Raw genomic sequence first — 15,000 nt, 5'->3', positions numbered from 1 at the left:
TTTGTTGTCACACACACACATACATGCAAGCACACATGCACGCACGCACACGCACACGCACACACACACGTCAAGGGCAAACATTGCATCCAGACCTCCCCCTCTCCCCACAGAAACAATACAGAATCACTCATGTACATATGAAGAGTTCAGATGCAAAACCCCCTAACTCCATTTCTGAAGACCTGCACTTCTATATTTTTAGAGAACCCAGTTGTTGGTTTGGTTTACATTCATGTATTTGATAATACATAATAATAGTTATATTACATACATAAAATAAAAAAATATGCAATTTTGATAGCTTTGTATTAAATAAAAATGAATTAAGATTATTTTCTGAAAAGGCACTTAGGGAGTTTTGCATCTGAACTCTTCATATGCACGTACGCACACGCAGGCTTCATCATCATTGGGGAGAGCAGGCCTATATATGTGTACTGTCCGTGTGTGTGTGTGTGGTCTGTGGGTGTGTGCATATGCAACGACAAAACTATGTACACAAGTCAATTACCTCTGACCCTGTGTGCAACTACATGTGTGCATATGTATGTATGTCTGAGTCTTATCTAAAGCATGTCCTGTGGCCTATCACAGGATGCAGAGGCGAGGAGAGGAGAAAGTAAAAAAAAAAACACATTCACTTCTCCCGTTTCCCTTAGGGACAGTGTTGGGAAGTAGAGATAGAGGGTCATGTGTGGTCCGGTTGAGAAAGTTAGGAAAAGACAATGAGAGAGAGAGAGAGAGAGAGAGAGAGAGAGAGAGAGAGAGAGAGAGAGAGAGAGAGAGAGAGAGAGAGAGAGAGAGAGAGAGAGAGAGACAGAGAGAGAGAGAGAGAGAGAGACAGAGACAGAGACAGAGACGGAGACGGAGACAGAGAGAGAGACAGACAGAGACAGAGACAGAGACAGAGACAGACAGAGAGTAAGAGAGTAAGAGATTCAGAGAGAATAGGACGAAGAGGGGCCATGGGACAGTGCGCTAAGCCCCCCCAAATGTGGGCTTGCATGCTCAGGGGGGACCTGGGTTTGAGTCTGGCCTTGATCATCACCCAGCCCCCAGCCCTCCTCAATTCATGTCTCCTCTCACACTGAGCTATCAAAGGCCCAAAACTTAAAACAAAGACGAAGAACAGGTCAGAGAGAGAGAGAGAGAGAGAGAGAGAGAGAGAGAGAGAGAGAGAGAGAGAGAGAGAGAGAGAGAGAGAGAGAGAGAGAAGAGTATGGGATGGAAAAAGATAAGAAGGAAGCCAAACATAAGAACAAGAGGAAAACAGACACATTGACAAAAGGGGAAAGAGGAAGGGGAGAGGCCAGGGGTGATGCAGAGTTTGACCCCAACATTTGTTTTGGCTGCCCTTTCTCAGACTGATAATTAATCATTGTTCATGAAGGGTGATAAATGTGTATTGTGCTCTGTGTTTTTTTACGTGTGTGTGTGTGTGTGTGTGTGTGAGATAGAGTGTGTGTGTGTGTGTGTGTGTGTGTGTGTGTGTGTGTGTGTGTGTGTGTGTGTGTGTGTGTGTGTGTGTGTGTGTGTGTGTGTGTGTGTGTGTGTGTGTGTGTGTGTGTGTGTGTGTGTGTGCGTGCGTGCGTGCGTGTGTGTTTTTGCTTCTGTTCTGTTCTGTTGGTGTAGGGGTGATTGGTGTGTGTGTGTGTGTGTGTGTGTGTGTGTGTGTGTGTGTGTGTGTGTGTGTGTGTGTGTGTGTGTGTGTGTGTGTGTGTGTGTGTGTGTGTGTGTGTGTGTGTGTGTGTGTGTTTGTGCGTGTTTGTGCTTATGTGTTCACATGTGTGTTTCCACAATTCAATAAACTAGTGTGGAACAATGTTCCTTCATTACTCACCTGTTTCAAATCTCACAGTTGTCCATCTGACTGACAAATGACCTTTAACATGCCCCTGCACTTGACCTTGTCATTTAACATTCCATGACCTCTGTTTCTCTTCAGGTGGCTGCGTCTTTGGAGGAACAGGCCTTTGGCGAGGCATGGGGTCTAACGGCAAAGGCAATTTACACAGACCCAGTGCTGAATACCTTTGTTGATCCGGTCAAAGTCAAGCTCATCAAGAAGATCAAACTCATCGGTGCTGGCAACCTCGCGCTGCCAGACAGAGAAAGGGTAAGACGAAAGCCCAGGATAGCAGTATCGTTGGGGTGGGTGGTTGGTGCGCAGGGGTGGAAATTAAGTTTTTTTCCCCACTAGTCACTGTGATAGGTAGATGCTAAAATCTCACTCACCATTTTGACCAGTCAATCCATTGATCAAGCATTGTAATGCCGTCATAGATTATATAACGTCCTGTATATCGTATAACATATCAATAATATCATAATATTATGTTAGGTTATAACATTTTGTATAATGTACAGTAATGCTACTATACCATTGGTGCAGAATATAGCAACATAACATCTGCAGTGCACTTCTCGAAAATGTGCACTCCAATTGGATATTTGAACATCTGGGTATTCAAAGCTCAAGCTGACGTGAAATTCCTAACCCGTCACAGTAGCGGGTGGGTTGACACATTTTACCAGTTACACTCAAATCAACCCGTATTTGGCAGGTTACTGATGGTAAAGTGCCAACCTTGGTTGGTGGGGATGGATGCCAGAGAGAGGGTAGGACGAAAGGGTAAAGGGTAAGACAAAGGCCCAGGACAAGTGGCAAAGACACCAATATCTCTGGGTAACACTCGGCAGAAACAAAGGGGGTGTGGGCCTTTGGATGGGTGCTTGGTGGAAGTTGGAGAGCAAGGTGGGTGTGCCAGGTAACAATGAGCTTTGGTAAGCTGGCAACCTGAATTTGATTTATTTTTCATGTCAATTTGACAATAACTAAGTTCAAGGTTTCGGCATTTCCTCCAATTTACATGTTTGCTTGTGGATACAAACATGCAGAAAAACATTGGCAAGCAAGATGTTTGTCAATGGCCCGTGCTGTTCGTAGCCACACAATAGTTACAAAGCCCTCTGTGACAGTCTGCAGTTCAAGGTTAAAAACGCCGAAGGCTGCCAGCTATTGTAGGCTCCATTGTAGACATATGGTACCACTTTACATTCCCCTTGGGATACAACTTTTCAGGCTTTTTTAGAAATTCCTTGTTCACTCCATTCCTTTCTTCCAGTGGGAGTTTTCATTGTGCTTGTCATCATTATTGTCCAAGTTAGGGGATTGTATTTTGCTCAAGGTTGGGGTTATGCCCTTCTTGGATATTTTTAAGCAGTCATTACTATTTATTCCAGTCTGTGTCTTTTGTGGTATCCAGAGCCCATGCCCATTGTGTTAAAAAGTACTGAATGAAGTTTGAATGTAATTGGGGTTTTTTTTAGCACTACGTATGCAAGAAAGACTAGCATTCCAACCTCAGTGGTAAAATAAATTTGCCCTTCTCAAATCATATGTTCATGTACCATACTATATATAACCAACTATAACAAGAATGTGGTCAGATTATTCAGAGTTTTTTTTTTTAAAGCCACACACGCACGCATGCACACATGCTCGAACTTAATAAAATAAAATATTGTAGTAGTTTTAGTTGTGGTAGTTTTAAGAAAAGTAATTACAGTACATCAATCAGTAATTTGATGGATACATTCAAATTAAAATGATCCTTCCTTTTACATTCCAGTACAACAAAATACTCAGTGAGATGGACAGCATCTACTCCACAGCCAAAGTCACTCCCAAGCCTGGTGTTGAATGGAGTCTCGAACCTGGTGAGTACCATGGCATTTCGGCATGCATGTAGTGGATATAGGGTTGGCACCTCTGTCTCAGACAAACCCTGGACATTTCAAACTCAATCAACCTTTTTGCTTGTATACACAATGGCAAGCATTCAGTGTCCAGGAAAGTGTTTTTTTCCCCGGACAGACCATTAAAATCCGGGACAATCAGGAAAAATGGGGACAGGTGGCATTAGTAAGTAAGTAGGCCTATGACAGCTAGCAGCTAGACTGATCACTAAAAAGGCTGTGTTAATTCAACACTTAGAGAGTCAAATTAACATCTTCTACAGTGCATTTCGTCCCTGACTATTCAGAAAGTGTTGAATCAACTGCATTTTACTGCGTATACCTGTAGCCCTCTCGAAGTCTATAGACATGCTACTGACTTAGCAATAAACCTGGCTTTTAGATCCCTTGGTAGTGCGTCTGCCTCCTATGCTGGAGTGGACTGTAAGGCCGCAGGTTCAAGACATGGTCTGGACTGCGCAGGGATGACCTTGGTTACACATGTGCTATTGTTGGAAACACTTATTGGGTCAGTGTGTCATTCTGGTCTATTTTTGGCATTTAATAAAGATGAGGTTTTTCTTAGGGTTGTGACGGCAGTCTGTGAACCCTGTGGGAGTGAGAGACTGTAATAAGTGTGTACTGTACGTGTTGCTCATGTGTCCGCAAAATAACGCTATGAGATGAGACGTCATAATGGCTGTCTGTGGTACGGAAGCTGACTGTTAGGGGTTTACTGTAAACATACGCGCGCACACATCTCTCACAGTCTCTCTCTCTCTCTCTCTCTCTCTCTCTCTCTCTCTCTCTCTCTCTCTCCCTCTCTCTCTGTCACACTCTCTTTCTCTCTTGAACACACACAGGCCCCTTACCCCCCCACACACATATGGAAATGTAAGTGATTAAAATTTCACAACAGCGTCAATAAGCAAATTGCGGAACATCGTATCAACAAAAACCTGAAGAATGCATACAAACACACAACACTCTTCAAATGTTGCAGTCTGCCATAATCCCACAAGGGTGTTTACAGGGCGTTGAGAGATCTAAGTCGGAGCGGAAATGTGCTCGGCCACACAAATAGCACCACCATGTCTGAACCAGCTTCACCCCACACATACCTCCTACTCAGGCAATCCCACAGAGAGGGTAAATAGGTCAATTGTCCTGGGGCCAGGGAAAACGGGGGCCTCAGAATCTGACCCTTGTTACATTGTATGTATTGGGTCGGGGGCCCTTTGAGATGACTTTGTCCTGGGTCCAGACAAAGCTGTCAGTGGCCCCGGCCCTACTGTCCTACATAGCCAAAAGGCACTATACTGTACTGTACTGTACTGTACTGTACTGTACTGTACTGTACTGGACATGAAAACATTGGTACTAGTATTTTGCATGTATACCAGTAAATTATTACAGGTATATGAAGTCAATGTAGAACACCATACTGTACATAACAATACTGTTACACAAAGCGTCAAAACTTTGTCAAAACTCTAGAGCTTAGATTGGACATTTACTGTTAGCATTGCTTGTCTTGTTGCTATAAGCAGACATCTTGCTTGTCCCTAGAAGGCGTACTGTACAAACACTGGAAAAACATTGTTAAAATTTTGTGTGGCTACCAGTTTATCATTACATAAAGATAACAATGTATGTACTGTTTCCATAGCTTTATTTATCTTGATTTTTTAAAAGATTTGCGGAAGCCATCTCCCAAGAACTTAAATTGAGTAAAGAAATGTTGCAACTTAAATTGAATAAAGTAAAAGTAAGTGTGGAATAAAAATGTCTAAATACCCAAGATGAAACTAAAACATGAGAAAACATACTCCCATATAAAGTTAATGTACAGTAATTCCATGAACATTGACATGGAGAAAAATGGCCTCGAAGTTGTCATTGATTCAGACCAATCTAAAATGTTATGATACTTGTAGAGGGAAGCAATAGTGATAGTGCTTATAGTGACAAGATACAAAATGGTGTTATAAAGTCAATTCCATTTGTTCGAGTCAGGGGTGAGTTTCTCAAAAGAGAAGTTGCTAGCCTGTTAGCAACTTCGGTAGTTGCCAATGGGAAAATGCATTGAAAACAACAAAGTAGCTAATGTAGTAAGCAACTTTGGTTTCGAGAAATCCACCCCAGTTTTGACATAATGTACAGTGCCTTTCGGCCTTATAAGGCAGAAAAGCTACAGCGTAAGAGCTGAAAGGGACCCTTAATCAGTCCTTGGATGAGACCACAAGAAAGGATTGAGTAACCCACTAATGCGGTTTTCCCTCCGTGCCAACATCACCAGAGCCCCCTGATGTAGATCCAGCCTTAAAAGTCTAGTGTGTGAGTCACTGTGCTGGATGAGGACTTTTGTGGAAAAGATGAGTGGAGTGCAGATTGTCGAATCAAGCTGTTTATTCAAAGCTTGAACTGCCATTTCCTTTAAGTGCAAAGTGTCTCGTTCTCTGCTTCACTTTAAGGACAAACAAAATATCCAAATAGATGTAGGGCCTATTGCAGCTCTAGTGTTGAGCATTATGCATTTTGACCCATACAAAAACAGTTAGGGAAGAACACACAATTACACACACACACACAAGGACAGCTGTGCCCTAATGGTTAGGGAGGTGGCCTTAAGATCAGAGGGTTGCTGGTTTGAACCCCACCGTACCCTTCCCTTCCTACACCTCTATCTATGGCTGAAGTGCCCTTGAGCAAGGTTATCCTTAACTCCACATTGCCCCAGGGATTGTAACCATTACGCTGTAAGTGTAAGTCGCTTTGGATAAAAGCACACACACACACACACACACACACACACACACACACACACACACACACACACACACACACACACACACACACACACACACACACACACACACACACACACACACACACAAACACACACACACACACACACACACACACACACACACACACACACACACACTGACTCGCTTTGTCAAACATATGGACATACTGTACGATAGATGCACCCTATGACACACTTTCCCCTCTCAAACCCGGGATGTATACTCTGATAACTCACACTGTGACAACAGAACTCACAGTTCACACATACACACAGCCTCCTATAGCCTGTAAAAACAGAGAAAGCCCCCCGCTGCCAGGGTTGCCAGATGAGGCTGATGATTTCCAGCCCAAAAAATGCTCAAAACCCGCCTGCAAGCACTAAATCCCACCCAATTCCATTGATTTCTATGGCCAAATAATCAATTATTTCCCGCAGACGGCCATCCTAAGCAGCCCAATTGGGCAGGAAACCGCCCAATCTGGCAACACTGCCCACTGCTCGAACATCCTCACACTCTTCTCCTCCACTATCTTAAACCTCATTTCCTCGACTCCGCAATCATCCTTACCAATACATCTAACCATTGTCTGTCTGGCAAGAATGTATTTGCTCTCCGTTATGTAAATGTCAGAATAGCGCAAGGCTCTTTGGCCTGTAAAGAATTTCCTTGTTTTTCGTTCAGCCCTTCCTTTGTTTTTTGAAGGAACATGCAACTGGACAATGGGATTCAACAGCAAAATCCAACTCCCATCCCATATGTCATGAGATCAATTTGCAAAAGATGGTGTGTAGAAGAGTAGTTAGACAACAGCAGTAGCGTGGAACAGATAGCCTGGAAAAACACACAGTGGCTGTCTATTTTATGATTTCCTGTTATTCCTTTTTTATTTTTTTAACCTTTGACCTTTGAACTTTTTTTGCCATACATTAAAACTTTTCCAAACTTGCCTTTGTTATCAGTGGTAAAGCACTTTGAGCTGCATGCTTGTATGAATTGTGCTGTACATAATAATAATAATAATAATAATAATAATAATAATAATAATAATAATAATAATAATAATGTTATTCTTGTTATTGTTCTTCATTCTCTCCTTAATTTTCTTGCTATTCTTCTCATTATTATTACTTGTTTCCAGAAATCACCCAGGTGATGGCTAACTCGCGTAGCTACAGGAAGCTGCTACTGGCATGGGAGGGATGGCACAACGCCTCTGGGGTGCCACTGAGAGCACTCTACCCCGACTTTGTTACACTCAGCAACCAGGCGTCCCGGGCAGACGGTGAGCCCAATGAAATAACCCAATGAAAAGACTGTGCATTAGGTGCTGGTTACAGAATGTGGAAACCTGTCCCTGGTTCTATAGTGGAACGTTATGCTACAAAAAGGAAGCTGCTTTTGAGCTTAGTGACAAGACCCTGCTCAATATAGCATACCATGCACTGTGTTCAAGACACTTTTATTATTAATTAAGTTTAAGAAGGATTACTCACTTCAAAAAGTAGTAGTAGTAATAGTAGTAGTAATAGTCAAGTTTTCCCAGCTAGCAACAAAGCATCCCATGTGTTGAATGGCAAGCTGTTTAGTTAAGATAGTTAGATAAATAACGGGCTATGCCAGTCAGAGGGGGTTAGTTGAACTTCATCAATTTCAATTAGTTGAATGATCATTGCTGATGAAAAATGATCGTGTTGTTTTTTTTGTTGTTTCAGGCTTTGCAGATACAGGTGCAGACTGGCGTTCTGGTTATGAAAGCGCCACCTTTGAGGATGACCTAAAGGCTCTTTTTGATCAACTTAAGCCACTCTACAACAACCTCCATGCCTTTGTCCGAAGGAAACTGTACAACTTCTATGGCCCCAAGTACATCAACCTCAAGGGACCTATCCCTGCTCATCTTCTGGGTATGATAGCATTTGTGATTATGAACCTGATCAGGGGCGGTCCTGCGGTCGGCGGGCCGACCAGGCAATTGCCCAGGATGCCATTAGCATGGGGGGCGGCAGCAATGCAAATCTCTGCCCCCAATGGCATTGTGAAAATTGCCTATTACTGATATTAACATGCTAATTTAGTTCTATTGTAATGCCCTGTTACAATAATAGCATGGTATTAGCAGTTTTTTATCAGCTGTTCTAAATGTTTTTAGAGGTTTTTACTTTTTTTTTTCAACGGGGACATGACCATCATAAGGGGGCGGTGCTCGTGACGCCAGTCACTGTAGGACTGCCACTGAATGCCACTTATGCACACCCAGGCTGGTGATGCCTGATCTTACTTACTTGATTTGTACTGTACTGCATATAATTTTTTCTGATTGAGCACTGAACTTGAAACGGGTAAATTTTTATTTATGTTGTCTTTTCAAGTGTGTATGTAGGCCTACATGTATGAACATGTAATATGATGCTTGCTGAACTTCCAAGGTCTTTTGTTGTGGCTCCGCAGGTAACATGTGGTCTCAGACCTGGAACAACGTTTATGACATGATGATCCCCCACCCGGGAAAACCAAATGTTGACGTGACGGACACCATGAAGGCTCAGGTATAAATACAATCGCTACGCCCGACTAGCCTCGCGCACCATCCTATGTACTTCCGCTAAGAGACTTGGCTCCGCACTATGTCTGGTACCTGTTTTCTGTGGAGCGATGTTGACCGGTAGGATTTGGCCGGTGTTCTGACAAACGGTCCTACATTGTAATTTTATCCTACGGTAGGATGTTCTGTCAGACATGTCTGTTAAACGGTCCTACATCGCCAAAGATAGACGTCAGACAAGTTTGTTCAACAACTTATCCTGATTTTGCCGAACATTTCCTTCCCGTTTCCTGCAATCACGTCAGATCAAACAACCTCCAGACCATGAATACGAAATGAAATGGTAGTATAATGGGATGGTCAGGACCAGGCTAATGTCCGGCTGCAATGGGACATTGGAGGGAAGACACCTTAATGCCCCATTCATACCTTACGTTTGGTTAATTACTTGCATATTTCTATTCATACGTCCTAACCGTTAGCACCTTCATACCTCTGCCCATATTTGACATGTGGCACATTTTTGTAATTATTTTCCCTATAAAGTCCCTTTATTTTGTATCAAAATATGTACAAAATCAAAGATTGGAACATGTGAATCACTCCACCCATATCCATAACCGTCTTTTAGTGAAAAGGATGGCAAAAATGTATCAGTGTATACGGTACATTTTTGCTATCTCTGTGCACAGGAACAATGTTAACTATAGACGTACATAAGTGCGTACGTAAGTGGAATGAAATACTGTAGAAACATCTCATTCACCCATGTTGGTAGGAATATTTTTGCGATGTAGACTAGATAAAATATACCTATAAGACTAATGCAGTGACGTAAGAAAGTGAATAACAAGGGTATAAAATAGACCACATTTTGGGTGTTTTTTGGGAAAATTCTCCACCACCATGCTATGAAGATGAAGGGTGTTTTATATTAAAGGAAATGACCATGCATTACTCATAGTAACATTTAAAGCATGTACTGTATACCTCAACCCTGGAGGTCTGACTGTTGTCAGACAGAAATAGATGAGACAGTATGACAATAAAACAGCAGTAGGTCCGCAAGGTAGGTGTATCATTAGGGGTTTTAAAAAGAGTATTTTTAACAAGGACAGTATTCACCACAATGAGCACATGGGAAACGCAAGTTCAACTTGCCAAACAAATTAAATGAGAAGAGCAGCTGACTGTGGGCATTAAGGTCTCTGTGTGCGGTTTCTTCCTAAATGTATTTGGAGAAGTTAAAGCATAAACAAGTGAACAAAGACACCTCTTTATGAGTATGATTATAATTTATGAACCATTATTTTAAGGTTGTAAAGCCTAGGCAGTGTTCATAATCCTCTCTCTTCTTTTAGCTCTTCTATTTCCCCTCCATACCCCACAGAACTATGATACCACATACACCAGTGAGGTGCGGTCAACTTTATGGCTGGTGAGGCAAATATATAATACTACAGCTACAGTATAAGTACATTTTAGTAAATTTACCAAATAGGCCTACCGATAAGTTTCATATGTCATAGCTTTCTTAACATAAGGCAGGCCTACAAAATAAAACATGCTGCATTTCCGTAGAGAAAATGCTATTAGATCTCTCCCTCTCTCACACACACACACACACACACACACACACACACACACACACACACACACACACACACACACACACACACACACACACACACACACACACACACACACACATACACACACACACACACACACACACAGGATTCAAACAGTGGTCTCACATAAACCACACAGCAGTAATGTGGACAAACAGCAGCATCACGGCTGAGAGAGCTGGAGAGCAGAGCAGAGGAGAGGAGAGTAGTGGAGAGGAGAGTAGTGGAGAGGAAGAAGAGGAGAGGAGAGGGAGAGGAGGAGGGGGAGAGGAAGAGGAGAGAGAGAGAGAGAGGAGGAGAGGAGAAGAGAGGAGAGGAGAGGAGAGGAGAGGAGAGGAGAGGAGAGGAGAGGGGAGGAGTGGAGAGGAGAGGAGAGGAGAGGAGAAGAGAGGGGGGAGGAGAAGAGAGAAAGAGGATAGGAGAGGAGAAGGAGAGAAGAGGAGGAGGAAGAAGAGGAAGAGGAGAGGAGAGGAGAGTAGGAGAGGAGAGAGAGGATAGGAGGAGAGGAGAGAGAGAGGAGGAGGCGAGGAGAGGGGCTGAGGGAGAGTAGTGAAGAGTGTACGCTCCTTCACAGCCCACTGCTCTCACACACACAGGATTCAAACAGTGGTCTCACATAAACCACATCACGGCGGATGCTCAATGGAAGACACACACACACACAGGATTCAAAACATGGTGTCATATGGACCACTGAGCACCACGGCGAACAAACTGGTGTGATAGCGTTTGTGAGAAGCACCGGATTCTCGTGCAAATGTAGGCCTACATCTACTTGTACGAGGCTACGGCAAACGATTTGGGACAAAGGTGTGGCAGGAAGCGAATGTCAACATTTAAACATAGATTACTACACAAGCTTCGATATGGTCACCAAATATTTTGGGACTGTACCTTTATGTTATGCCTACACTTTGGAATTAGATCAGAGTCCTTGTAGTTACAAACGTGTATATTTGATTTACCTCAACGGCACCCTGTAGCCTACTCAACTTTACAAACAGTTACAGGGCACATGAGAATCCTGTTCAGATCACAAAAGCTACCACCACACAAGAGAGAATCACGGCGGATTCTCTCTCTCCCCACGGGTCTCACAAACACAGGCTTCACACACATAGGAAACACTGATCTTACCTTTATATCGTACATCAGGTCCATGCGCCGCTCTTTTCCTTCACTTTGGCGTTGCGCATGCTAACGTTGCTTTAGCCGGTGCTGTCCATCCAAAGCCACATCTATTCGAGACGCCCCAAACGTCCAAAGCAATTTGGCATTGAATATGAATATGAGTAGCCCGCGAGGATTTGTGTTTCGTGAGGCTCCTTAGTCCTTAGTAAATTGTTAAGTCGTACAATTCCATGCGAATGGTCTTCCACACATTCTCGCCGGTTGCAAACGGGACACAGGGGAAACAAAAAATAGTTTCTGTTGTAGAACTCACTTTGAAATGATCGGGTAGTTATAACCTTCTGACCACCTGCAGTAGCAAACCCTTCAGCTCTGTCGGTCCTCCATTCTTTTATCACATATTTTTCCTCTTGGAAATCCAAACTTTGAGAATGCTCTTAGTTTCGTTATGAAATCCACTTGTAGCAGACAAAGTGAACAAGCTAGCCAACAACACCGACTGGCTGTGAACTTCAGATTCGCTATGACGTAACTGTCCAGCAATACTCTCAATGCCAGAAGGAGTCTGCGGCCAGGCTACTGCTGGCCTCACCACTGTATATTTCAGTGGGCGTTATGCCAAAGCGTTCAGAGTAAAGAAATGATAATCACACGTAGAAAATAGTAGAACATTATCAGGAATTGAGGGCACACCATACATACTTCTATTAAGTGTATAAAAACGTTTAATACAATATTACCAGGTTGCATTCACAGAACGAGCAAAATGGCGCATGCGCTGAAGCTTGTTAACGAGGGATTGCGCAATCCGGGGTGAGGCCAGTTCAGAGTTGCCCCAAATTCACGGTATTCGGAGCAATTTGACATGAAATGGGCAAATATTATGATTTTGGCCACGGAAATGATTGAAAATGAGTGAAACTGTTTAAATACTGCTCAAATGGTAGTTATGGTGCAGATGCTCGAAAACAATAGCTGTTATTGTTACTATTATTCACATTTACTGCAGCTCATCATTCTCAGGTCTGGCTGGTGAGGCCGTGCCTCCCCTGCCGTATTGGAGTGCACGTGCCTGACATACACATAGATGTACATGGTGTTCTGAAATGAATTAGTTTAACCCATTGTGTCTTGGAGTGACATATACGCTGCATTAAGGTTCTTGAGATTTGAGCTGTTTTATTAAAACTGTGGGTATGTTAGAGCTGAATGAACACATTCTAATGCAAAATGAAGGTTCTAGCTTTTAAATGCAACTTATTTCATGTTTTTATGTGCTTCGGAGGCTGAGATATTTAGGTTTTAATAGGGAGAGGGCATCTTTTCCCAAATAGGGCTTAGGCTAAAATGGGTTAAAGCCCGCCTTCATTTTCATTTATTTTGCATTAATGAAAGCATCTAATTTGGTTTAAAAAAACATTACTGCAGTGCTATGGCCTCAGGCTTTGCTTAAGTCTTGCTTCTATGCCTTCTCTGACCATGTGATATAGCCTACTCGCAAGGGGTGCTTCTTGATTCACTCCGTTCTCCATACCGATAATGGACTATGTAGACCGGTGGTTCCCAAACTTTTTCAGCGGGGACCCCCTTTTGGACTTAAGAATATTTCCAGGACTCCATCGCCCACACACCATAGTTAACCTGTGGATTTCCTATTCTTATGGAATGTCCCTTTTCTCCGCGACACCCAGCACACATGAAACTCTGTATGAACTACCACATTTTTCAGTGATTGTAATAAGTAGTTTACGTGAAAGTGGACCTTTAAGTTTTAAAAACAAAACCTGCTCAATGTTCCTTTAACTCTCTAACCATGCCTCTTCGTTTTTGCATCTTCTGCTTCCTACTCTACCTCCATGCCCCCATACACAGGGCTACAACGCCACACACATGTTCAGGGTGGCAGAGGAGTTCTTCACATCTCTGGACCTGAAGGGGATGCCCCAGGAGTTCTGGGACCACTCCATGCTGGAGAAACCGGATGGCAGGGAGGTGGTGTGCCACGCTTCCGCCTGGGACTTCTACAACCGCAAAGACTTCAGGTAGGAGGACCCCGCTATGATGGAACACACATGTACATACACATACGTGCACACACACAGATACAAACATCCAAATCAACCAAAAAATGTCAAGACATCAAATAATAAAATGACATAAGAAATATACATAATAAATTACGGTAACACTTTATTTTAGGGATACATCTATTAGCACAAATACATACAATGTTAATGCCTGCATAAGTAACTTGTAAGGAATGTACTAAGCAAATGCTTAGGCCTACTAGGTCCTTACTAAGGTTAAATTGGTAATAAATCCCTTATTGTGCATGAACAAGACATTTGCGAATACATGCCTAACAAATGTTTGATTTTACTTTGTACATGCCTTACAAGTTACAATACACTGTATGTATTGGTGCTAATAGATGTATCCCTAAAATAAAGTGTTACCGAAATTACATGATAAATGAAGGCGTCAGCTAAGTGATACAGTATATGCTAATATATGTTGCCAGGATTAAGCAGTGCACCACGGTGACGATGGAGCAGCTGTTCACGGTGCACCATGAGATGGGCCACGTGGAGTACTACTTGCAGTACATGGACCTGCCCACCAGCTTCCGGCGCGGGGCCAACCCGGGCTTCCACGAGGCCATCGGGGACGTGCTCTCCCTCTCCGTGGCAACGCCCAATCACCTGCACAAGATCGGCCTGCTGGAGACCCTGGTGGAGGACGACGGTAAGGCATTTAAACCAGACACAATCAATAAGGAGGAGATGGTTCGTATGAGGAGTTTCTTCCAGAATCAATTGATCTTGGATAACATATTGAAAATCTTTGATGTACAGTAACAGTAGCCTGGCTATCACATTTTTTTAAACTTCAAAATGGCATATACAGTATATTGTTTAAAAAATCTTTGAAGGAAAGTATTTTTCTATACTCTGCTATAATAGGTTGTAAGTGGATGTATTAGTCTTTTTCACATGACGATGTTCGATAAGTAGCCTCTGGTGGCTGAGACTAAATCCGAGCTTACACTCTGCGACTTTTTGCCCAATTTTGCCATGATTTGTCACTTATACGACTTTTTGAGAGTCGGGCCGATTGATCGTGGTCAATCGTGAGTCTCACA

The 15,000-nt window shown here is 42.9% G+C and overlaps 1 protein-coding gene across 1 annotated transcript in view; it reads left to right on the top strand.

The window, feature by feature from the left end:
- The window catches only part of ace (angiotensin I converting enzyme (peptidyl-dipeptidase A) 1), a 47,854-nt gene that overhangs the window by 11,529 nt on the left and 21,325 nt on the right, over window positions 1-15,000 (top strand). Inside the window, exons 2-8 of the mRNA XM_063220622.1 lie at window positions 1,949-2,119; window positions 3,636-3,723; window positions 7,693-7,836; window positions 8,267-8,458; window positions 9,003-9,100; window positions 13,731-13,900; window positions 14,380-14,603. Of these exons, the coding sequence (XP_063076692.1) occupies window positions 1,949-2,119; window positions 3,636-3,723; window positions 7,693-7,836; window positions 8,267-8,458; window positions 9,003-9,100; window positions 13,731-13,900; window positions 14,380-14,603 (1,087 nt within the window). The remainder of the gene's footprint in view (window positions 1-1,948; window positions 2,120-3,635; window positions 3,724-7,692; window positions 7,837-8,266; window positions 8,459-9,002; window positions 9,101-13,730; window positions 13,901-14,379; window positions 14,604-15,000) is intronic.

This window comes from Engraulis encrasicolus, chromosome 17 (genome assembly GCF_034702125.1).
Source record: "Engraulis encrasicolus isolate BLACKSEA-1 chromosome 17, IST_EnEncr_1.0, whole genome shotgun sequence".
In the NCBI taxonomy this organism is placed as follows: domain Eukaryota; kingdom Metazoa; phylum Chordata; class Actinopteri; order Clupeiformes; family Engraulidae; genus Engraulis; species Engraulis encrasicolus.
This window is presented reverse-complemented; position numbering and strand designations above follow the sequence as displayed.